At 40.4% G+C, this 26387-nt stretch overlaps 2 protein-coding genes across 4 annotated transcripts in view; one reads left to right on the top strand and one right to left on the bottom strand.

The window, feature by feature from the left end:
• The window catches only part of LOC129776441 (retinal homeobox protein Rax-like), a 102102-nt gene that overhangs the window by 8208 nt on the left and 67507 nt on the right, over window positions 1-26387 (bottom strand). The gene's annotated exons all lie outside the window — the stretch shown is intronic.
• On the top strand, window positions 2700-9706 carry LOC129776440 (uncharacterized). Of its 2 annotated transcripts, none has more exons than XM_055782094.1 (2): window positions 2700-3043; window positions 7951-9706. In XM_055782094.1, exon 2 carries the CDS (start codon window positions 7951-7953, stop codon window positions 9415-9417), a length of 1467 nt encoding a protein of 488 aa, XP_055638069.1. In that variant the 5' UTR covers window positions 2700-3043; the 3' UTR covers window positions 9418-9706. The 2 variants fall into 2 exon arrangements, with proteins under 2 accessions (XP_055638069.1, XP_055638068.1); XM_055782093.1 differs by having other exon boundaries at window positions 6508-9706.

Here is a 26387-nt window from a genome sequence, read left to right as displayed (position 1 = left end):
TATTTTGACCGGATTTGGTATCTTGCAATTATAAAAAAAGGAGAACTTTATGCTGAGAATAACGCGATGGCGATGCCCAAACATCACGGAACTTCCAAAAAAACAGCCCATAGGGAAATATTAGGCATCGTTAAGCGAAACTTAAGGAACGTGCAGAAAACCGAAGAAAGCGAAAGACAGTTAAATGCGAACTGACGTTCTGCGAGAACAAATTTGACGAGGCCGCTGTATAAAACATAATGGCGGGTGTTAAGCGGAAGGCACGTTGATTCGAATTTGGCCAATCGGAAGCTTAAAGTGCCGTCACCGTCCCGTCAACTATTCTCTTGGACTTATTTTGCGAGTTGTATGTATAGTGTATGTGTATGTGTATGTGTATTTTTTTTTTGTTTTTTTTTTTTTGTGAAGAAGGTGGAGATCTTCATAGACACCCAGTCGCCATGTTGACTGGGTAGTGTGAGATTCTTACTCACTAAAACCACCTCCTATGCGCCATTACCGTCAAGGAGATATCGTAATCGCCGGTAATCACTACACCCTGCGGAAGCTTCAACCTCAGCACTTCATCGTACATTACATTCCATAGTGTTGGACCCAAGATGGAACCCTGTGGGACACCCGCTGTTATGTTAAATGACTCCTGTCCCTTGTCTGTGTCATAAATCAAAACTCGGTTCTCGAAATGAATAGCTATTCAGGATCCTACAAACATAGTTTGGTACCTTTAGTCTGTGCAACGCTTCGGCGATAGCTTCCCAGCTGGCACTGTTGAACGCATTTTTTACGTCGACCGTAATTACTGCGCAAAATCGATTTCCACGTTTTGACGTAGGATTACGTCTTTCGGGAACATATTGGGGTACAAATTGAAAAATGAAAATCGATCGCATCGTGAAAAATGTCCAATTTCAAACGCTTGTTACTCATTTATTTCATGATGGATTGATGAGATTTTTGCATCAAACGATTACGGCACTCCATAACAATTTTTCACATTGAATAAAATAGTATATATCATATAACTAACTATCGAACAATTGAAAAAAAACAATCCCTATTCAAACAGAGATACCCAGTCCTGATTGGTCGAAATTGACGTCATTTTTTTTTTTCGCGCCCGATTCGTTCTCTCACCGGCAAGCTGCATGGCAATCGAGTAGGAGGCGCCTACTTCACACATACCAAATGATATAAAAGGAAGGAGCATTCGTGGATCTAATTCATTCTTACAACGGACGTGGAACGGACAACAACAAGTGGAGAGCAGCAGCAGTGAAAGCGGCTAATATATAGGCGAACATAGAAGTTGAGCGGTCAAAATGCGAGCTGTGTCTCACATCGAGCTTCTATGGCAGCATAAGCAGCGGCAAACAGTAGCAATGGTTGTTGAAACCGGTCTACTACTAGTGGCAGCAGCAAGCATCACGAGCGGATCCTTTCAGGCACGCTCTCTCCGTCAGAAGTGCGAGAACGTTTCTTGGCATCGTGAAAGTGCAGTATCGAATCTGAGCGGCCAACAATTGAACTGTGTCTCACATAAGTGGCAGTAGCAGCAGCAGCGGCGGTAAATGATGGCTGAACCTCAACAATCGAGCTGTGTCTCGCATCGGTCCACTACTGTTGGCAACAACAAACATCATGAGTAGAAAGTTTCAGGCATGCTCTCTTTCTCTACTGCTGCTGCTGCTGCTGCTGCTGCTGTTACTCAGTCAGATTTCTCATTCTTGTTGGACGCTCAGATCGATAAACATATGTGTTTCTAGTGTGCATTGCTGGTACTCCTGTTCACATCAACCAATACAATTGGATGCGGTTATGAAGGTAAAGGAGACAAAGGATCCGGTTGAGGAAGAGTGTATCGCAAGGTTCCACATGACAACATCCAGTGTATCAAACCCGCTATCCGTTGTTTAGTTCACCGTGATGGTGTCAACGAAACCCTTGCAAACCGACGCACAGAAGTCGAAGATGCCAAAGCCAAGGAAAGCAGCAGCGACTCCGAAAAAACTACCGCTGCCAAAAAGTAAACAACTGCTACATCCGACTGAAACCTCACATTAGCACGCAGCAGATTCCGTACAACCCTTTTAACCATTCCAGTCCTTTTCAGGACTTTCGATATTGCTTTGAAACGGAAGAGTTTAATTTATTGTTTTCCACTTATCATAAAAATGATATAAAACTACGATCAAAAATACTGTTTACTTTTACATTTTTTTTTTATCATGTGCAACTAACAGGAAACTTATCACGTCAGAAACATACTGTCCATCAACCAACCTGACTGGATGCGGTAAGGGAGGCGAATGGCATATGTATGCATATATATATATATATATATATATATATATATATATATATATATATATATATATATATATATATATATATATATATATATATATATATATATATATATATATATATATATATATATATATATATATATATATATATATATATATATATATATATATATATATATATATATATATATATATATATATATATATATATATATATATATATATATAGTTATGCAACAGACCTCCACGTGTACGCTGAGTCAGAGGATCAAAGTACACGTTCGACCATCCATATCACCAATCACGCCACCACAGCCAAGTCAGCATAATTGGAGAAGCCGGACCACGCCAGACGGAAGTTGCAAGTTCAACAGAATAACAGAATTAGGTTTTAAATAAGGGCCGTAACCAAATTAGCCAGTTCAGTTATTATTACGATCCCAAAAGTGTAACATTAGTGTTTAAGCGAAGAAATAAAGTTTTTTTTATGACCTACCTTCCGTAAGTCTTATTATTGGCGCAGCCGTACGGAAACCGGCTGAAGTGAGTGTTAGTGACAAAAAGTGGTAGCTAAGAAAAACCAACTTAGCAAAAATGATTCCGCCGAAAGAGGCGTCTAAGGCAAACAGACAGAGTGATTTAAACGACGTCGCCGAAGATTCGAGGATCCCCCCGCTAACATCACCTGGAGCACCAGCAGCGTTTGGCCGGGACTACGCACACGACTCAAAACAACTGTGAGTATTTTTTTTATTATTCACGATAAGGAAGCGAATCAACACCACTTACGGTGTGCTTCCAATTGAGCAATTCAACACTCTTAAGTGTGCTCATAGAAACAAGCGAATCAACACCATTTAGTGTGCTTGTGAAACAAAGTATACTTTCTATTTTTTCTTTTGTGGTAACATTGATTACTAGGCTTTAGGCAATTTCTAATGCCAAAAGCTGACAAAGTAACCGCCCTCAAGAAAACAAGGCGCTTGCTTAACTCGGTGCAAATTAAAATAACCGAAAGCAGCTCCGAATCGGAGGCACAAAGTGACGAAAGTACAGAATTTTCGCACGTCCCCCTGAAAAACGTGCCTTCTTTGCAAAATCTATCATTAAACGACGGTGTAGATTCCAACAATATGGAACAGCTGACGGCCCAAATCAGTACGCTGGCTCAAATGCTGGAAGACATAAAAAATAAGCAGGAGCAGCAACAACATGCATTGAATGCATTATCACAAGGGCAAGCGCAAACGAGCACTGCACAAGCCCGCACACAACTTATTCCTACTAATATAACAGTAGAAGCATTATTCAAAATTCCAGACCCAATCAAATCTATTCCCAAATTTGATGGGAATAGGAAGCAACTCGCCGCATGGCTCACGACAGCGGAAAATACGCTGAATGTATTTAAAGACCTTGTACCAGATGAACAATTTGGAATATTTGTAACTGCAGTTATCAACAAAATCGAGGGAAAGGCCAAAGACATTATTTGTCTTGCGGGCAACCCACAAAAATTTGACGAGATTAAAGAAATATTAACTAACGCTCTTGGTGATCGTCAGGAGTTAACGTACTACAAAAGCCAACTCTGGCAAACTAGGATGGATAATATGTCAATACACAAGTATTATAACAAGTGCAAAGAGATTTGCCAGAATATCAAGTCTCTTGCAAAACAGAAACCCAAATATAAAGAACACTGGGATGCAATAAATGCATTTATTGAGGAAGATGCTCTGGCAGCCTTCCTGGCCGGTCTCAAAGAACCCTATTTCGGCTATGCACAAGCTGCTAGACCCGATGACATGGAGGCAGCTTATGCCTTCGTATGTAAATTTAAGTGTAAAGAGACAACAGCCTTGCACATGGACACCTTCAATAAAAAACAGAGAGATTTTAAACCCCATGATAAAAATTTTAAGAAACCCCAATTCGATAAAAATAAAACTGAAAAGTCGGAGCCGGTCAATGACACTCCCCAGCCAATGGACATAGGATCCATTAGAAGTAAACTGACGCTCAACAGGCGCCAAGTGAACATTAACGAAGTCGAAGATAAGAACCCTGAATCGGAAACAGAAACAGAAAGCGAAAGCGAAAATGTAGACATAAATTTTTGCTTGGCACAGCAAAAACGAGCGACAACCTAAATTACTTACCTTACATTACATGCACGGACTCACAAACGAAAACAAAAATTAGACTACTCATAGATACAGGGGCGAATAAGAATGTTATACGACCCGGTGTTTTAAAAAACCTAAAAACTATAAAGAATAAACAAATCAAAAACATTTCCGGTTGCCACGAAATCTCAAGAAGAGGGAAGGCAAATTTAATTGGTCACGGGGTTCCTCCACAAACATACTATGAACTGAACTTTCACAATTTCTTTGACGGAATTCTAGGTTCCGAATTTTTCGCTAAAACCAAAAGCTAAAATCGACTATGAAAAAGAAATTCTATCTGTAAAAAATATTGAACACCCTTACGAAAAATACTTCCCGGCTAGCAAACTCTATTCACATACAACACAACACAACAAAGAATGGCGATTGGTTGGTACCAACGTTTCAGAAACTCTATAAATCCGTTATAATCGAACCAGGCCTATACAACTCCAAGAATAAACACTCGAAAGTCAGAATCATAACAGACAAAAAAGACCCTCCTTCTATAGGCGAAGTTTTCAAGTTGAAAATTAACAACTTCGAAACAATAACGCCAATCCCTATCGAACCACAGGACAAGATCAGAACAGAAACATTGGATAAACTCATACGAACAAGTCACCTATCAGAACTAGAAAAAGGAAAGCTCTTTCAAGCTATCCTCGAAAATCAATCCGTTCTATTGAAGCCAAATGAAAAACTAACAGCTGCGTCAGCTGTTAAACACCAAATTATCACAACACGCTTTTAAAAATGATGTGGAACTACAAATTAGAGAACTTCTAGATAATGGTATCATCCGACCTTCTACTAGTCCATATTCCTCCCCCATCTGGGTAGTACCTAAAAAACTGGACGCTTCGGGTAAACGAAAAGTCAGAGTTGTGATTGATTATCGTAAAATCAATGAAAAAACCATAAGCGATAAATTTCCGATTCCCCAAATAGATGAAATCTTAGACAATTTAGGGAAATCAGTCTACTTCACCACGTTAGATCTCAAATCGGGATTCCACCAAATAGAAATGGATCCCGACCACCAACAAAAAACAGCATTTTCGACGGCATTAGGTCATTTTCAATTCACCAGAATGCCCTTTGGTTTGAAGAATGCGCCTGCAACCTTTCAGCGCGCTATGAACAACATACTAGGCGAATATATTGGAACTATCTGTTTTGTTTACCTGGACGATATAATAATAATCGGAAAAAATCTTAAAACACATATTCAGAATTTATCAAAAATACTAAAGAGACTCGCCGAATTCAACCTCAAGATCCAATTGGACAAATGCGAATTCATGAAACGAGAAACTGAATTCCTTGGCCAAGTGATTACACAAGAGGGAATCAAACCAGATCCAGAAAAAATAAGTAAAATTTTAGATTGGAAATTACCTGAAAATCAAAAACAAATCAAACAGTTCTTAGGACTCTCTGGATATTACAGAAGGTTCATTAAGGACTACTCAAAAATAGTCAAGCCAATGACAAAATTTTAAAAAAAAAAGATCAAACGATTAAACTAGACGATGAAAGCTATAAGGCAGCCTTTTCAAAATTAAAACAAATAATAGCTTCCGACCAAATACTTGCCTATCCTGACTTCAATATTCCATTTATTCTAGCCACAGACGCAAGCAACTATGCGATTGGCGCTGTTCTTTCTCAAATCCAAAACAAAATCGAAAGACCGATTGCATTCGCCAGCAGAACCCTCACCAAATGTGAAACAAATTATAGTACAATAGAAAAAAAAGCTTTGGCAATCATGTGGGGTATAGATAAATTCAAACCATACCTATATGGTAACAAATTCACCCTCTTTACTGATCATAAACCATTACAGTACATAAAAAATTGCAACAAAAACCAAAAAATATTAAATTGGAGGACAGAACTCGAAAATTACGACTACACAATAGTATACAAGGAAGGCAAAACCAACGTAGTCGCTGACGCGTTGAGTCGAAAAACTGAAGAAAAATACGAGATCAACCTGCATAATACAGCTCCATTAATTCCAGAAAACAATACACAAGAAGATGATCCAGCAAACGAAGAGGAGGAAGAACCAAACGAAGGAGGACGAACACCAAGTGAAGCAAATCAGCAACCAACCGAGGGACACGAATCAGATGACGACATCGTCCATTCAGCCGAGTCTTCGGACGACTACTACATACATTGCGTGGAGAGGCCAATTAATTACTACCGCAACCAGATTATTTTCAGGCTTACACGGATTAACACAGACATTTCAGAAAACCCCTTTCCCAATTTTCAGCGCACAATAATCTGTCGAGACAAGTTTGACGAAGACATCATAACTGACAAACTAAAAAGACTTCACAACAACAAACAGACTGCAATCATGGCACCAGAAGAACTTATTCCAATCATCCAAGAAGTTTATAGAAAACATTTTAACCAAAAAGGACACTTCGTACTAACCCAATTACAAGTAGAGGACGTGACACATGAACAAAGACAAGACATCGTTATAAACAAGGAACATAACCGAGCACATCGTGGGGTTACAGAAGTGGAAAGCCAGTTGAAGCGATGTTACTTCTTCCCTAAAATGTTGTCGAAAATTAAAACAGTAAATCAGACGTGCAGAATGTGTAACATGCACAAATATGAGAGGAAGCCGTATAATATAAAACTATCTCCCAGACCTACAACTGACAAACCATTTGACCGCGTCCACATGGACATTTTTCAAATCAACAAACACAACTTTTTATCTTTGGTTGACTCATTTTCGAAACACGCACAAATGATCTTCATGGAAACCAAAAATTTGACGGACGTAAAAAACGCTTTGGCACTGTACTTTAGCACGTACGGTACACCAAGGAAGATCATAACAGACCATGAAACGACGTTCATGTCGTTACAATTGAAAAATTATTTGGATACCCTAAACGTTGAATTAGCCTACGCATCCTGTTCCGAATCAAATGGGCAAGTAGAGAAGACTCATTCAACGATAATCGAAATTATTAACACAAACAAATACAAATTCCCAAATTTAGATACTCCCGCTCTAATTTGTTTAGCAATATCTCTTTATAACACAACAGTGCATTCTGCTACCAATTTTTCCCCGAATGAAATAATTTTCAATAACAATAACATCATAAACCCAAATGAAATTAAAGAAAATACGAAACAATTGTATAAAAAAGTAAAAGCAAATATCGACAAAGCTAAGGTCAGTCAGGAAAAACAAAATAAAAATAAAGAGGAACCTCCCCATTTAAACGACAATCAAGAAGTATTTTTAATTCCAAACATTAGGAAAAAACTTGATCCAAGAGCAAAACCCACAAACGCCAGGGAAATAACAGAAAAAACATTCAAAAACAATAAAAGAGTCAAACGACACAAAAATAAAATTAAAAGGCTACAGAAAATACAAATTTAACACCAATACTAACGGAAACATTTTCTTCTAATTACAGATGCACTCACTGATAAAATTGTTTGTCTCCATAACGCTTGTAATGTTCACACAATCAGAGCTATTAGAAATACGCGATTTAATGAATGATCCGATATTATTGTTCAAAATAAACGATTGTAAATTACGAACAGGTTCTATCAAGATAATACATCCCATTAATATTACAAATCTCGAAAATAATGTCCACCTATTTTCTAGACTGGCTAGACAGATAGACAGAGATATTCCGATATCAAATCTCATACTCCAAAAAAGTAAAGAACTTGTCAACAACCTGTACCAGCTGAAGCCGATGAAACCCAGAAGAACCAGACGATGGGACACATTAGGAGCCGCCTGGAAGTGGATCGCCGGATCTCCCGACGCCGACGACTCAATCAATACCACGCTGAACAATCTAATTACTCAAAACAACCAACAAACAATAGTCAACAATATTATCAACAACAGAATCGACGAAATTATGACAACAGCTAACCGACTCGTCGAACAACAATCAACGGAAAACAAGATTCTACTTGAAGAAATGGACGCAGTAATGCTTCTCCTCTACATGGACACAACGAATACCATTTTAGAAGATTTGGAAGATACAATCCTTAGAACCCGGATAGAACTAGCAAACAGTAAGTTGCTCTCACTCAAAGAAATTCTCACTATAGAAACGCTACTCAACGAACAAGGAATAGAAACACAATTCCCTGAGGAAGCCCTCAATTATGCCCAACCCAAAATAGCAACAAGAGGTGACCTCCTATTATACATCCTGCAAGTTCCAAAAGTCAAAGGAAACTGCGATGTTATTCAAATCATCCCATTAACTGTCCAAAACACAGTGATTACAGATCCCCCTCAATACGTCATTCGGAGCGGGAACGATCTCTTCAAAACTACAAATCCAAGCAGCATAATTCAACAAGATACATTCCTAGAACCATTAAGAGACAACTGCTCGGCTCACATTATTTTAGGAAAGGAAAGCCACTGCACAGCAACGTTTGATAATAGTACCAGAATCACATTGATAGCAATCAATAAGATATTGGTCAATAATGCGAAGGGGTCGCTCATGAAATCAAATTGCGGACCGCACAACCGTACACTTGACGGAAATTTTTTAATATCTTTCAACAATTGTAGCGTACAAATCGATAAACGGACCTTCACATCAGATGAATTGGTTAGTAACACAAAGGAACTCCAGGGAGCTTTCCCAAGCTTAGCCATCAATTGGAACATTTTACAACAACACGACATCCCGAGCATTCACAATCAAACCATACACAATAGAATGAGTCTGGAACACGTCGCGTTGAAACAATTCGAGCACAAGAACCTGCTATTTGCCGTATTCGGAGGCCTATCAACGTCAATGATCATTCTAATCGTCATAACAGCGACTTGCGTTTTTAGGAAGCGAGTAGTCATTAAGATTGGAAAACAAGAATCATCCCAAAGAGATTGAGTAGAAGTTCGAGGACGCCCTTCATTCTACCCCCGGAGGAGTTATGCAACAGACCTCCACGTGTACGCTGAGTCAGAGGATCAAAGTACACGTTCGACCATCCATATCACCAATCACGCCACCACAGCCAAGTCAGCATAATTGGAGAAGCCGGACCACGCCAGACAGAAGTTGCAAGTTCAACAGAATTAGGTTTTAAATAAGGGCCGTAACCAAATTAGCCAGTTCAGTTATTATTACGATCCCAAAAGTGTAACATTAGTGTTTAAGCGAAGAAATAAAGTTTTTTTTATGACCTACCTTCCGTAAGTCTTATTATTATATATTATATATATATATATATATATATATATATATATATATATATATATATATATATATATATATATATATATATAAGTTAACGCAAGCAACATCATTTTCCCCACAGCAACAGAACCGATCACTGTGGAACAGTTTATCGGTAGCATCAATTCGCAAACGCAAGCGAAACAACAATTTAGAACACCAACGTAAAACACCGATTCGGACTCTGTACCTGACGCGACAACGGACTGGATAGAATGTGCAGCGTAAGGGCTTTAGGTAAATGGCTAGGCTTCATGATGTAAAATTGGCAATAATAAAATCAGTCTAACTTGTGCTCTCTGTGAAACCGGTCTTTCCTTTCTTTTTAAAAACTCTTCGATATCCTCATGTAACTTAATTGGCGCAGTCGGTAGGATCGCTCGTTCAAGTGTTCACGCGTAGATCCAATTCGCGAAAGTGATTTCCCGCGCGAACGAATATCGAGTGGCTGACGATTGGAGAACTACAACGGACGCACGAGTGATACCTTTTTATCAAGTAAGTAATTAGATCTTAGTCAAATTAACAATCATTTAATCGGAGTGGTACAAAGCTTACCCGAAACAAAAAAAGCTGTATCCACATCCATAAAATATAACAAAAACTACTAATTCAGAGAGACGAGCCCGGGTAACACCGTAAGCGACTCTTTTTATATCACAAAAGTGAACTACTAATCTAAAACAAAAACAAACGTTAAATCAGAAAAAAACTAGCTAATCTAACAAGAGTGATTTAAGTTTTACCTTGGAGTGCTTTGTGAATAATCGCGAAAACAATGAACCCAAACAGTTTTAACATATCCCCTGAATTACCGAGGAGCAATACCTCAGCACAGGAGGAAAATTTAAATGAACACGAAGAAGCCGCCAGAATTGCTCAAACAGCGGTAATGTTCGACAAGGCGGAGAAAATCCTAAAGGCGATGCAAACGCCCCAGGCAATCCGCGAATTGCCGCAATTCGACGGTAACCCCGTCAAATTACACTGCTTCATTAGAGCAGTGGAAAATCTGTTGCCCTTTTTAGAAACTCTTAAAGGGACACCCTTCGAGCAAGTATGGCTTCAATCCATACGCTCGAAAGTAACCGGAGATGCGGACCGAGTTTTAGAAACATACGGGACACCGCTAATCTGGGAAGAAATTAAAGCTAACCTGATAGCTTACTATAACGACAAGCGTGATTCTGTCACGCTTACCCGCGAATTGTTCCAACTGCAACAAGCTGGAACAATAGAAGATTTTTATAGTTCGGTTCATCAATTGCTTTCGCTTTTGATAAACCATACAAATATTTCAACATTCGATCTCAACTTGAGAACGGACAGAATCTCGACACACCAGGAGAATGCTCTTCAAGTGTTTTTAGCAGGACTAAAAGAGCCCATCGGCGGGAACGTAAGAGCCCGCCAACCCAAAAAATTAAAAGAAGCTTTCGATGCTTCTATTGAAGAGAGAAACTATCAAAATAAATGCGGTCTTAATAAGATGGAAACTACAAATCGATTCCAAAAACCGATTGTTGTAGCACCACCTCCCCCACCAAGGCAAAAGAACTGGAATAATTTTAATCATTACCAAAGAGCCCAGTATCAGCCTCAAACGAATCATTTTAATCCACAGCAAAATTTTTCGAGATTACAAATGAATCCTTTTAATCAACGGCAAAATTTTCAAAGACCTCAAATGAATCAATTCCACACACCTTACCAACAACATCAGAACCAAAGCTTTCTAAATCAACCGCAAGTTCCTCCGCGAAACGTATTCGCCCCAAGACCAGTTCAGATGCCGAAGCCTACTCTCATGGATGTAGACCCTTCAATAAGATCTAATAAAATAAACTATATGAATAGACCTCGGAGAGCAATCAATTACCACGAAGGCACAAATATGTCTGATCCTTACGGCCCGTACGAAGGACCAAATTGTGAATACGAAACCTATGATGAAGAAAATTATGAGCAGGATAATTATCACAATGAATCGATGGCTAGTACATCTTTTCAACCTGTGGTAAACAATCAGGAAGAGAGTGTCGAAGAAAATACCACTTCCACTGATGAACTGAATTTTCAGATAATTACGGCCCAAGAAACTCCTCTGTAAACAATTTTATACCGTACATACAAATCAATACCACTAAAGGACCACTGAAGTTTTTGATCGATACGGGAGCGAACAAAAACTACATTAGTCCGAAACATGTCAATTTGGACAAATGCAAGTTCACCAAACCTGTAAAGGTAACGAACGTTAATGGTTCGCAAAATATAGATCAATTCGTAAATTTCAACCCCTTTTCCACAATACCAGGATCAAAAAAACAAATATTTTACATATTCGACTTCCACAAATTTTTCGATGGTCTCATAGGATACGAGACCTTACGTGAACTAAAAGTCAACATATTAACAGATCAAAATGAGTTGAAATTCCCCACTGGCGTACTGAAAATGTTTCGAAAATATCCAAATTCGGCAATAATCCAGTTAAATTCCAATGAGACAAAAATTATGAATTTACCAACTATCATCAATAATGGAGAATTTTATTTGGAAGATGACATTTTTCTCTCTAAGGACATTATCATACACTCTGGTATCTACAATTCAAAAGATAGCCATGCTTTTTTCACTGTATCAAACATATCAAAAAGCCCTTCAAAAGTATTAATAAAACGTCCTCTAGATGTTGAACTTAACAATTTTTCCTTAGTGGAACCGAACCAAGATTATGTAACTCAATTTGGCAGGACACCCATTTTCGATCAATTGAGAGTTGATCATCTGAACAAAGAAGAAAAATCTAACCTAATGAAAGTGATTGCAGATTATGAGAGTATATTTTATGTAGAAGGCGAACAACTGACCTTCACCAACGCGATTAGACATAAAATTTCCACAAAAGACGATATACCGATTCACACGAAATCTTATCGCTACCCTTTCTGCCATAGAGAGGAAGTTCAGCGACAGATTTCGAAAATGCTTGATCAAGGCATTATAAGACCTTCAAGTAGCCCTTGGACTTCACCAGTCTGGATAGTCCCAAAAAAGATGGACGCATCCGGCCAGAAGAAATGGCGACTTGTCATTGATTATCGTAAGCTGAATGAGAAAACGATCGATGATCGTTATCCCATTCCTAATATTAACGACATTCTTGATAAGCTTGGCCGTTGCATTTATTTTTCAACACTTGATTTGGCATCTGGATTTCACCAGATCGAAGTGGATAAGAGTGACATCGAAAAAACTGCGTTTAGTGTCGAAAACGGACACTACGAGTTTTTAAGAATGCCATTCGGTTTGAAAAATGCTCCATCAACGTTTCAACGCGTGATGGATAACGTTTTGAGAGAGCACATTGGTGTCCGATGTCTTGTGTACATGGACGATATCATCGTGTTCTCTACCAGCCTAAAGGAACACCTTGACAACCTAAAGAAAATTTTTGATAGTCTTAGAAAATTCAATATGAAGGTGCAACTCGATAAAAGCGAGTTTCTTCACAAAGAAGTAGCCTTTCTAGGCCACATCGTAACTCGTGAAGGAGTAAAGCCAAATCCCGAAAAAATGGAAATCATCAGAAAATGGCCACTTCCGAAGAATGAAAAAGAACTAAGAGGATTCTTAGGAATTTTAGGCTATTACCGCAAGTTTATTCGAGACTTTGCGAAAATAGCCAAACCACTTACAAAAACGTTGAGAAAAGGAGAAGCTATCACTCACACTAAGGATTTCGTAGATGCCTTTGAGCGATGTCGAAATATTCTTACATCGAGTGATATATTACAGTACCCGAATTTCGACAAACCATTTATTTTGACAACAGACGCCTCCAATTTCGCAGTTGGAGCCGTTTTGTCACAGGGGCAAATTGGCAGTGACAAACCAATTGCCTTTGCTTCTCGAACGCTGAATAAGTCAGAAGAAAACTATTCCGCAATCGAGAAAGAACTTTTGGCGATCGTGTGGGCATGTAAATACTTCCGTCCTTATCTTTACGGAAGAAAATTTACTCTATACACCGATCATAAACCTCTCACATATAGCTTAAACCTTAAAAACTCAAATAGCAGACTCATTCATTGGCGCCTCTATTTAGAAGAATTTGATTACGAGATTAAATACAGACCTGGAAAGCAGAGCATCGTAGCCGATAGTCTTTCCAGAGTACGAGAGGAAATCAACCTCAATGAAGCGGAAGAAAACTCTTCTTCCACATCTGAAAGCGACACTTCGTCAGACGGAGCCACGGCCCACTCTGCTGATACCGACGATTCTGACTTTATCCCAGGCACAGAAAAACCATTAAACGAGTTCTGTAATCAGATTGTTCTAAAAATCGGACCCAACGAAGAAGAAACCTATGAAGAAATATTTCCACGAGTTTTCCGACGAAAAATTACGAAATTGATATTTGGAGTTCCATACCTAATTAAAATGTTTAAAGATTACATTGATCCCAAAAGATCAAACTGCATCCTTTGCCCGGAAAAGTTGATACAGACGATTCAAATCGTCTATAGAAACTACTTCAGTAGAGGCAAACCTTTCAAAATTTATTTTTCTCAAAAAATTCTCATAGATCTGAAAACGGCCGAGGAACAAAATATTGTTATAGAACAAACCCACGAAAATGGACATAGAGGGGTATGGGAAAATAATAGACAAATAGCAAACAGGTACTATTTCCCAGCAATGAAAAGAAAAATACGACAGTTTGTAAGGCTCTGTCGCATTTGTAATAAAAATAAATACGAGAGGCATCCATACAAAATCATGCTCGGACCCACTCCGGACCCAAAAAAGCCTTTAGATTTAATACATCTAGATATATTCTTAAAACAACCTAATATATTCCTTTCCTTTTTAGATAAATTCTCGAGATACGCTACATTGATTCCCATCAAATCTAGGAACATTCAAGATGTACGTAAAGGATTAACTAAATACTTTTCCATTTATGGTACCCCAAATTTGATCGTTACTGACAACGAACCTTCAATGAAATCCATCGAAATTAAAACTCTTCTGGAAAACTTAAAAATAGACATCCATTTCACACCTCCAAACCATAGTTCAAGTAATGGTACAGTGGAGAGGTTTCACTCAACTTTGGGCGAAATCTATCGTTGTACTAAGCCTAATTATCCCGACATAAACGAAAAAGAAGTTTTTAGAATAGCTTGCACCATATACAACAACACAGTCCACTCTACCACAAAAACCAAACCCCGGGAAATATTCTACGGAATAAGGGATGGAGAGGAAAGGCCTCTTGATATGGAAAAGATTTTAGAAAACAGAAACAAATTCTACAATGAAATTATTGTACAATCAGATAAAACTAAAAATAAAAATTTGGGTTACCATAATAAGAAGAGAGAACACCCACCGGTCCTTCGAGAGGAAGAAACCGTATATAATAGAAGACAAGGAATAAGGAACAAAGGAAAAGAAATGTATTTCCCAGTCAAAGTTGTCCAAGATAAAGGTAGAACGTTTCTGGACCACTCTGGCAGAGAAATACACAAAGAAAATATTCGGCGAAAATGAAACCATACAAATTATTTTTCTAAATTATAGATGTTGCGGAGCCAACTTCTAAAACTAATTACGCTGACGTTCATCACGACCTCATCATCGAGAACGATACAAATACATGACCTGACCAGAAACCCAGGACTAGTGACGTTACAGACCGGAAACGTACTAATTAAGACTGGACGTCACAGGATATATCACACAATAGACTTGGAAGACTATAGACCATTACTAAACAACATCGCTATCACTATCGACGGACTTAAAATATTCACAGACTTCAGCGACGTTTATATCACATTACAGTCCAAATTTAAGAAAGCCCAAAACACGTATATGAAATTGTTACCAAATAGAAGAAACAAGAGAGGAGCATTCAATTTTCTAGGCTCAGCCATAAAGGCGATTATAGGCAATTTAGATGAAGAAGATCGAATCCAAATAGATAACGATATAAATGACTTAAAACAAGGCAACCAAGAACTTATAAGACAAAATAATATTCAAGTAACTATCAACAAACATCTAGGAAAACGTATAAACAAATTAATAGATTCCGTTAATGAACAACAAAGAATAATCAAGCAACAAATTATATCAGCCAGACAATCTCTAATCACCAACAAACTTGTCAATCAAAATTTCACAGCAATCCGACAGGCATTTAAAATTTCTTATCATGTCGACCTAATACAAGAACACCTAGACTCAATTTTCGAAGTTATACAACTTGCAAAAATAAATATCATTTCTAAGAATTTTCTAGAAGCAGAAGAACTAAAGTTTATCTCAGATAAGTTAGAAGAACAAAATATTACCATTCTACATCCAGACCAAGCATACGATTACCTAGACATCAGAGCCCTCTTCAAGGAATCCATCCTCTACTTCATCATCGGCGTCCCGCAGATTTTACCACATCCATTCACCAGTCTTCTCCTAGAACCACTTCCAATCAACGGTCAAATCATCAAACTCCCTTGGCATAAAGCAGCAATCTACGGAAACTCCACCTATTTCATCAAAGGCAGTTGCCAAAGTATCGGCGAAAATTCCATTTGCGAAGATGATAAATTAGACGATACCTCAGACGACAGATGCTTCTCCAAAATCATACGAGGCTCCCCAGGAAAATGCACCTTTACGAACTATCGGAATACAACCAACATAAAACGATTGACAGACAACCATATAATCATCATAATCACAACAGTCACACTATCAAGCGACTGTCTACATAACAACAGAGTTTTAACAGGAACGATGCTGTTGTTTTTCGAGAACTGTACAATCTCACTGAACAACAAAACTTTTAGCTCCATTACGTTTCCATCGAGAATTATCCCAACAATAGTGCCTCTGGATGGCGTGAAAATTGAACAAAACGAATTCGAGCAGAACCTGGACTTTCACACATTAAAGAAATTACATTTCCAAAACCGAGAACAACTGGAGATAATTAAAACCCGATATTTCATCCAAACATCAACAAGTTTGGGCCTCTCATCTATATGCTTCATTATAGGCTTGATCGTCATAGTTTACCATTGGTACCAGAAGAAAAGGACACCCAATGAAGAAAAACCAAACATCAGTTCAGCAGACAACCATCATCCCAACACAATTGTATCGGGACGATCCAAACTTGATGAGGGAGTAGTTAACGCAAGCAACATCATTTTCCCCACAGCAACAGAACCGATCACTGTGGAACAGTTTATCGGTAGCATCAATTCGCAAACGCAAGCGAAACAACAATTTAGGACACCAACGTAAAACACCGATTCGGACTCTGTACCTGACGCGACAACGGACTGGATAGAATGTGCAGCGTAAGGGCTTTAGGTAAATGGCTAGGCTTCATGATGTAAAATTGACAATAATAAAATCAGTCTAACTTGTGCTCTCTGTGAAACCGGTCTTTCCTTTCTTTTTAAAAACTCTTCGATATCCTCATGTAACTTAATTTATATATATATATATATATATATATATATATATATATATATATATATATATATAGCGAAACGGCTCCGGTCATGCCTCAAGGAATTTTCTAAAATAATATTTTGCCGATGCCTTTGCGCGAACTACACGGGCGAGTAGCACCATAATAGCAAATCAAATGTCGAAGTTTGTGATATGGGTGGGTTCATCGCTATTCGGTTCGGCGTCGGTTTAACCCTTTCATTACGGCAGTGTGCTCCGCCGAAGTGCTACCTCTGTACGGAGCACTGCGCCGAATAGTATGCACATCGCGCTGGTGTGATCGAAGAGCAGTATGAATTTCATGTCGTCTAAAGACGATGCTCGTACACACAGCTCGTCGCGCGGATGTCGTCTAAACGCTCGTAACGGAAGGGTTAACCATCAATAACTACGCTTGGCAACATTGACATCTGGCAATTTTCATATAAGATTTTTCCCCCGCATGTTAAAAGTGGTTTTTCATGTACATAAAAGCGCAGCGTAGTATGTCAACTGCTTCCCGGTTAGAAAATAAATGATCGTTAGAAAATAAATGAGCGACCCGTCCAATTTCAAACGCTTATTGCTCATTCATTTCATGATGGATTGATGAGATGTTTGCATCATACGTTGTCGGCACTCCATAATAATTTTTCACATTGAATAAAATAATATATATCATGTAACTAACAATCGAACAATTAAAAAATCTCAACCACTATCCAAACAGAAGATACCTAGGCCTGATTGATCGAAATTGACGTCATTTCTTTTTCGCGCCCGATTCGTTCGTTCACCGGCAGGCTGCATGACAATCGAGTAGGAGGCGCCTACTTCATACATACCAAATGATATAAAAGGATGAAGCGTTCGTGGATTTTATTCATTTTTACAACGGACGTGGAACGGACAACAGTGGAGAGCAGCAGCAGTGGACGCGGCTAATATATAGACGAGCATCGAAGCTGTGTGGTCAATAGGCTAGCTGTGCCTCACATCAAGCTTCTATGGCAGTATAAGCAGCGGCAAACTACTACTACTCTACTAGTGGCAGCAGCAAGCATCGCGAGCGAAGCATTTCGGGCACGCTCTCTCCATCAGAAGTGCGACCACACGCTTCTTGGAATCGTGAAAGTGCAGCAGTGAACTTCAAGACGAGCATCGAATCTGAGCGGCCAACAATTGAGCTGTGTCACATATCGAACTTAAGTGGCAGTAGCAGCAGCAGCGGCGGTAAACATCGAGGCCTAACATCAACAATCGAGCTGTGTCCCGCATCGGTCCAGTACTGATGGCAACAGCAAACATCATGAGCAGAAAGTTTCAGGCATGTTCTCTCTTTCTGCTGATGCTGCTGCTCAGTCAGATTTCTCATTTTGTTCGACGCTCAGATCGGTAAACATATATGTTTTTAGTGTTTTAAGTGTGGTCACATCAGATCAACATCAACCAACATGACTTTATGCGGCAAGGAAGGCAAAGGAGGATCGAAGCGTATCGCAAGGTTCTACATGACAATATCCAGTGTATCAAACTCGCTATTCGCCGTTTAGCTCGATGTGATGGTGTCAACGAAATCCACCAAAATAAAAACAGAAATAAGCAGCAGCGGCTCCGAAAAAGCTACCGCTGCCAAAAAAACAACAGAAGTGAATTGTTGTTTTTGTTGCTCCATAAAGTTTTACGCGAGTAAATATGTCGGAATATATATTCACGCAATATGAGCGCCAATCTCGTAAACGTGCCTCGTAGCTGAAACAACTTTCTATCACTGGTGAAATGAACAAAAAATATCCAACAACCAAACCAAACGGCCCTTTTCAGGGCCATCAGATCATAATCAAAGAGTTTAACAATATATATTTTCAAACATCCAAAATCAGCATGCGACAGATAGCCTAACGTAATCCTACGTCAACTATGCGGTCGTGTCTCGGACACAACCTTCTGTGACTTTTTTCTGCTTCAACACTTTTTCAGCTGCTTTGACAACTGACAAGATGGCATCCACTGTAGATTTATTTTTCCGAAATCCGAACTGCATCCTCGAGAGTCCGTGTTCACTTTCTGTGCATCTCGACAGCCTGTTGAGGATGATCTTCTCTAACAGTTTCCCAAGGGTATCAAGGAGGCAAATCGGTCTATACGAGGATGGATCCCCTGGTGGCTTCCCTGGTTTTGGCAGTAGCACCAGTCTCTGCTTCTTCCACATGTCTGGAAAGTACCCCTCATCCAGGCACTTTTGCAGCGTTGCCCTGAAAATGTCAGAGTTCGCTTGTATTGCGGCTTTAACCGCCACATTTGGGATTCAGTCGGGGCCAGGTGTTTTGTTGACTTTTAATTTTCTTGCTGCCGTAATCAGCTCCTCTGTTGACACTCTCTCGACGCGTTCTTCATCATCGCCATATGGCGTTGCTGGCCAGCTAATCGGATCATGCTTCGGGAAGAGCCCTTCTACGATTTTCTTCAGCTTATCCGGACAGCTTTCACGGGGCATCGATGGGCCTCTGATTTTGGCCATCACTACCCTATATGCTGTGCCCCAAGGATTCGCATCGGCATCGCGGCATAACTCTTTGAAGCAGTTTCTCTTGCTGGACCTGATTTCGTGCTTAAGGGCGGCTTTTGCCGTTTTGAATAATTCTCTACGCTCTATTCTTTCGCTAGTAGTTCTAGCCCTCTGCATTCTCCTTCTCGCTCGGAGACAGTCCGAGCGAAGGGAGTTAATCACCTCGTTCCACCAATAAACTGGGCAGCGTTCGTTTTTCGGTGTTCTTTTTCTCGGCATGGCGACGTCACATGCTCTCACGATTATACTTGTCAATTCACTGGCGCTCGTGTTATTGACTGATCGTTCCTCTCGGAGTGCTTCCAGGAAGAGATTTTTGTCGAATTCCTTCGACTTCCATCTTCGACCCTCTGTTCTCATTATTCGTCTTTTTACTAAGTTCTGGCTGCCGACGGTGTAGCGAATTGCTTGGTTGTCGCTGTGAGTATAATCATCACACACTCTCCAATTAATGTTTGATGCCAGTGTCGGACTGCAAAATGTGACATCAATAATTGATTCTCGACCATCTCTATGGAAGGTGCTGGTGCAACCTTCATTGGCCAGTCTCACATTCAGCTTTGCCAGAGCTTCCAGCAGACTAAAGCCCCTCGTGTTGGTAAATCTACTGCCCAGGCATTGAAGTCTCCGCCGATGACTAAAGGGCTCCTTCCGACGAGCTCTTCGGTTAGATTGTGGAGCATCTGATCAAACTGCTCTATCGTCCATCTCGGGGGGGCATAGCAGCTACATACGAAGATTCCATTTATTTTGGCTATCACGAACCCTTCATGTGCGTTGGATACCACTTCCTGGATGGGGTATCTTCCCGTTGTCTTCACTGCAGCTATTCTAGCTTTGTCGGTCACCCAGTTTTCGTTATCTGGAGGTACTTGATACGGTTCTGCTATGATCGCTACATCGCATTTGGTTTCTGATGCGGCTTGCCATAGCAATTGTTGCGCCGTGTCGTAGTGATTCAGGTTTATCTGGGTTACCTCCATTTGGTTATTGCTGCCATCGCGCTTTTAAAGACCGGGCTTCTCGGTCCCCCTGTAGCGTGGTCCTTCTCTTCCTCAGTCGTGCAGAGCAAGCACCTTGGGGGCTCAGTACAATTCTTTGCCAAATGCCCCTTGTCGCCGCATCTTATACAGAGCTCCGATCGGTCAGGTCCTTTACAGTACTTTGCTTGGTGGCCAAAGTCCATGCATTTGAAACACCTAGATACTTGCTGGATAGCTCTCAGGGAGCACACCGTCCATCCGACTTTCATCTTACCAGTCTCCAACAGCTTGCTGGCTGCGGTTCTTGGCAGTCTTAAGGTTGCTATTTGGATATTTCCAAATGCTTTCCTCAACCTGATTGATATGGGGACTTCTCCCAGCTTAAACTGTTCATTCAGGGCTTCTCTCAATTAGGTATATGTAGTGATCTCATCCAGGTTTCTACATTCTACCGCTGTTTCTTGGGACAGAGCTTTCACTTTCGCTGTTTCGCCCAACGATTTCTCGACAAGCTCTTTATAAGTTGAGCTTTTAATCGTTGGGTCCTTCTTTAATTCGAACATTTAATTGTCCATTTTGAGTTCGCCTTACTTTGGCCACGTTTTCTCCGAGATTTTTCAGGGACGGATCCTCTTTTACTTTCTGCAAGATCTCAGCATACGTTGCAGCGCCCGCTGTAGCCACAATCAGAGCGTCCGGCTTTGGCCTCTCCAGCCTAGGCTTTAGTTTACCTTTCTTCTTCTCTTCTTTTTTCTTTCTTTCGATCTTTTTCCATTCATTTATCTCTTCATTGTTCTCACTGTTTTCACCATTGGCCACATCGCTACCATCTTTCTGTTTCTTTGCTGCCCTTTTCTCTTCAGGAGTTAGTCTTTTCCTTTTCGCGGTTAACGGGGTACTGTCACTCATTGGTGTCGAGATTGCTTCTATCGGCTTACTCTGCACATTCTCTTTCAGTGCGTTCTCCGCCTTTTCTGCTCTTTCTCTCCAGAATTGTTGCTCGCGTTCGGCTGCTGCAAGTGCCGCTTTGATTTTTATTGTCAAGGTCCTTATGACGGCGTGAACGTTACTGCGAGGCTTAATGTACTCGTAGAGTTCGTCAGATGCCCTTTTGGCCTCACTCAGCTTAGTTTTCTCGTATTGCTGGCAGGTTTGCTCTCCGATAGATTTATCGCTTGTGGGTTTTGGTGCTGATGGTTGGTTCTGCGGCGGTGATCTCATCACCTGTCCCCTTCTGGCAAAGATGCCTACCTCTTCGATTTCGCTCTCGATTTCTGTTAGATTTGTTTGGAAACTCATTTTTGTTGTTGGGTCCCAACTCCGGGCCGCTATCTCCGCTCGTCGCTAGTCGCTATCAGTGATCCCATGGTTATCTATGCAAGCAGTGAGGCCATGCAGGGGTTGACACGGTCCTTCATGGGGACCGTGTTCAGAGCCAGATCAGCGCAAGTCAAGAATGTGACATCTGACGCCTAGTACCTAGTGCCTGAGCCTAGACGAACATCGAACGTACCCGAAGACTTGCCAAGTTATTACCGGGACGGAGGCAACCGCACTATTAACCCACACGCCGTTTCAGGGAGGTGTCACTCTTCCTTACTCAGGGAACAGGATAGCACGACTGTCAGCCTTTAGCGTCGAATGTAAATCTCGTCCTTAACATGTCCGTTTTCCGTGTCGTACCAGTATGTCGTAATCAGGATCTTACTGGCGTCGATCCTGATGTGCTTGGCACTCCCTACGTTGCTCCTGTACACGGTATTTCCCCCGTGCAATCTCCATAGGTTTTACCGCGCCCTTACTCGCGTTGTCACCCGATTAGTCGCCTTCTACGACAGGGACAGGGACCAAGGCCCGAAGTGCTATTATAGGCCGGCAGCTCCACGGCTCAAAAATGTGTATGTGTATGTGTATGTGTATGTCTATGTGTAAAGTTGTATGTGTAGCGCACTTAAATTATTTATTTTTCCCGTGTATAATAAGAATTAGAAGAGAATCGGGTGAGTATTTTTTTCATTTGTTCGAATTTTTCTAGCATTATCATCCTTGTGTGATGTAATCTATGTAAATCAATAAGTTGTCTCGAGGAATTAACACTTTATGACAATTTTGGTAATTTTAAAACGAATTTTTGGTTTTGTCATTGGCATTGGTATTGTTGGATCGTAACTTTGGTTCTGCCAATGGTGTTGCTGTATGACAGCTTTTGCGTTGGTGCAGGCTCGTAATGTGAGCACCGTAGTTCGTTCGCATTCCGAAGCAGCCTTGGGCGAGTGTCTATTTATTTATTTGCAGCGCCTTGAATGTTATAAGACAATTCCACAGACTGGATTTAACCTAATAAAACCTTAATCCTATTCTTGAAGACATTTTTTGACACATTAAACTCAAACACTGTACAAACATTATTGAACAAACGAAAACAAACATCTAACGGGTTATTAGAACCATAAGAGGTTCTGTGTCGTCTAATGTATAATAATTCACGCTCACGAAGTTGACGGGAAGGTGCATAAAATGCAACACTGGACAACAATGATGGACAGTCGATGTTCCCCATAACCAAATCGAACACAAAAGCCGTCGTAGATTCGAACGTCTGGAGGCTAGCGTTTCCATAGCGATGAGTCTACAGTGGCTTTCGTAATCGGGCATATTCGCTGAGTCCGACCACGATAATGCGCATAGGGCGTAACGGACGAAGCTGCGTTGCACTCTCTCCATACGAAGTGTTTGGGTTGTATGAAATGGAGCCAACACAGTAAGTAAAGTAAAGTGCCTTCATTGCGTAAACATCCTTGAAGTTGCTGGCGCTACGTCGAACAAATTCTAGGACTGAGAACGCTTTGGCAGTGGTTACGTTAATATGTTCGTTGAATCGCATTTTATTGTCGATGATCACACCAAGATCGCGGATGGAACACACTTCAGGGGTACGGGTCCAATTGAATATACAATTTTTTCTCTTTTTCTCGATTTCTGTTGACATGAAACATCCTCACAAATCCCTGTTGAAATTCGGAGATGGTTGTTTGAGACGCTGAATAGATGACGTTGTGGACTAATTCCTCGCATACTTTAGCCAAGCAGCACAAAATGGAGACACCACGGTAATTTTCCACTAAATGTCTCAAATCTGCTTTGTGTATTGGGCAGATTGAAGCTGTCTTCCATAACTTCGGGAAAACACTGTGACGGAGAGATTTATTGAAAATTGTTGAAAGCGGCTTTTTCAGAGACTCTGCACATTTTTGACGTAGGACTACGTCTAACCGGAAGATATAGGGGGTGAAATGGAAATCTAGGCACTGAACAAGTAGGAAAAAATGCAAGATTTGGAACGCTTATAACTCGAGCATTTCTCAATAGATAGCAAAGGTTTTTGCATCAATTGATAGGAAATATATCTACGCATCTATCAACGAATAACGAATAACATTTCATTTTTCTTGAGATAAATAATTGAATAATTGTGAAATATCAAGCATTGTCAAAATGCACTATGTGCCCATTTTTTATTGGTCCATTATGTGCTCCTCAAATCGTACCGACCAAAACGGGCAACCAGAGCAGCAGCGAAATAGAATGAAGCACGATTGGAAAGGAAAAAGAAAAAAATGAACGAAACATTGGTCGCAGTCTCACACATGCGTAATTCTTGAGCCAGCCAGTCAGCTTAAAAATCCCCGCTCCGCTGCCGTAACGATCATTCTCATTCAAACCGTACACCACATCGGTTCGCATCACAACACATCAACAAACCAACCCAAGCAGCCATGTCTGGACATGGTAAAGGAGGAAAAGTGAAGGGAAAGGCAAAATCCCGCTCGAACCGTGTTGATCTGGAGTTCCCCGCAAGGGTAGCTAGGCCGAGCGCGTTAGTACCAGTGCACCAATCCACCTAGCCGGCGTTATATAGATTCGGCCGCCGAAGTGATCGAGTTAGCTGGCAAAGCTGCTCGCGACCATAAGAAAACCCGCATTCGGAACAGAACACATTCGGTTCGCTGGACATCAAGCCAACAGGCAGTTGCAGCGAGTGGCGAGTGGCAAACGCAATCGCAAAACGGCATCAGGTAGCAGAAGAAAAAAGTTTGTTCTTTATACAAACTGCTTTGGTGGCAAATCCAGAACAAGGCGGCATCGAGGGCGTTCGAAATGTTTTTTTTTCAAAACCACGAGTACTAAGTTTTCTAAATTGGAACCATTCCATAAAACAAGGCGCTTTTCAGGGTCATTAAACCTTCCAAAAAAGAGTTTAGGAAATACAGTTCAATGCTTTCTAAAACATTATCCAAAATAATAATAAAACACAAATTGATTTTTTCATAATTTGTTTGCCAGGATCTGATGAGTATGTGAATTTGGCAGTTGTTCTGAGCTTATTGATAGTTGGGGACTTTCCTGATTATACAATTTTCATCAATTCTTACATTGTTTCCAGATTGAAAGTACAGTAATTTACAATTAGTTCGACATTTAGATAATTGGACGGACATGTAATGCGACTTATTTAGTTGGACATTTTTGTAAACATAGAGATCCAAATTATGACCCCACATTGAAAGTCGACACTGTACCACTGTCATCGCAAATGTTCAATTATAGGTTAAAATTGCCTCCAATGCGACACTGAGTGGCGCTTCGGCACGTCGCATTGGATGTAATTTACTGTACAACATGTCACAAAGCTGGATGGGAAGAAATTTTCCAACTGTGAAAGCTGTGGCGAGTGGCAACAAATCGCTAAACAGGAAGGTTTAGCCGAACAAGATGGGGATATCGAGTTATAACAAATCAATAAACTCTTTAGATTGAAGATAATTTTGTGATCCTGAAAAGGACCCTTTTTAGCCTGCATGTGAATGCAACGAGCGAACAAATCGTAACGAATGTATTTTTTTGCCATCGCTCCCTTTAAACGCTCATTCGTTCGTCTCGTTGGACTCGCCCCTCTGGCTGAGTCTGCCGATTTGTCTCTATCCTGTGAGTGTGTACCGCTAGAGTATAAAACACGCGAACCCTAAAAAAATATCTTATTTTCTTTCAAACCGTAAACCCGTGTGGTTGTACGGCATCGGCATCGTGGACGTAACAAAGAAGGACAAGTTAAGGGAAAGGCAAAGTCCCACTCGAACCGTGCAGGTGTGCCGTTCCCCGTAGGTGTATCCGCCAATTGCTCAGCAAGGGTAGATAGGCCGAGCGCGTTAGTACCAGTGCACCAATCCACCTAGCCGGCGTTATATAGTTTCGGTCGCCGAAGTGATCGAGTTAGCTGGCAAAGCTGCTCGCGACGATAAGAAAACCCGCATTCGGAACAGAACACATTCGGTTCGCTGGACATCAAGCCAATAGGCAGTTGCAGCGAGTGGCGAGTGGCATAAGCAATCGCAAAACGGCATCAGGTAGCAGAAGAAAAAAGTTTGTTCTTTATACAAACTGCTTTGGTGGCAAATCCAGAACAAGGCGGCATCGAGAGCGTTCGAAATGGTTTTTTTCAAAACCATGAGTACTAAATTTTCTAAATTGGAACCATTCCATAAAACAAG

This window comes from Toxorhynchites rutilus, chromosome 3 (assembly GCF_029784135.1).
Source record: "Toxorhynchites rutilus septentrionalis strain SRP chromosome 3, ASM2978413v1, whole genome shotgun sequence".
NCBI classification, from domain to species: domain Eukaryota; kingdom Metazoa; phylum Arthropoda; class Insecta; order Diptera; family Culicidae; genus Toxorhynchites; species Toxorhynchites rutilus.
Note: the sequence above shows the minus strand (reverse complement) of the source record. Positions and strands in the feature narration are given on the sequence as shown.

Coding starts and splice junctions, on each gene's coding strand:
- LOC129776440 (XM_055782094.1), top strand. CDS start 7,951: ATGCACTCACTGATAAAATTGTTTGTCTCCATAACGCTTGTAATGTTC.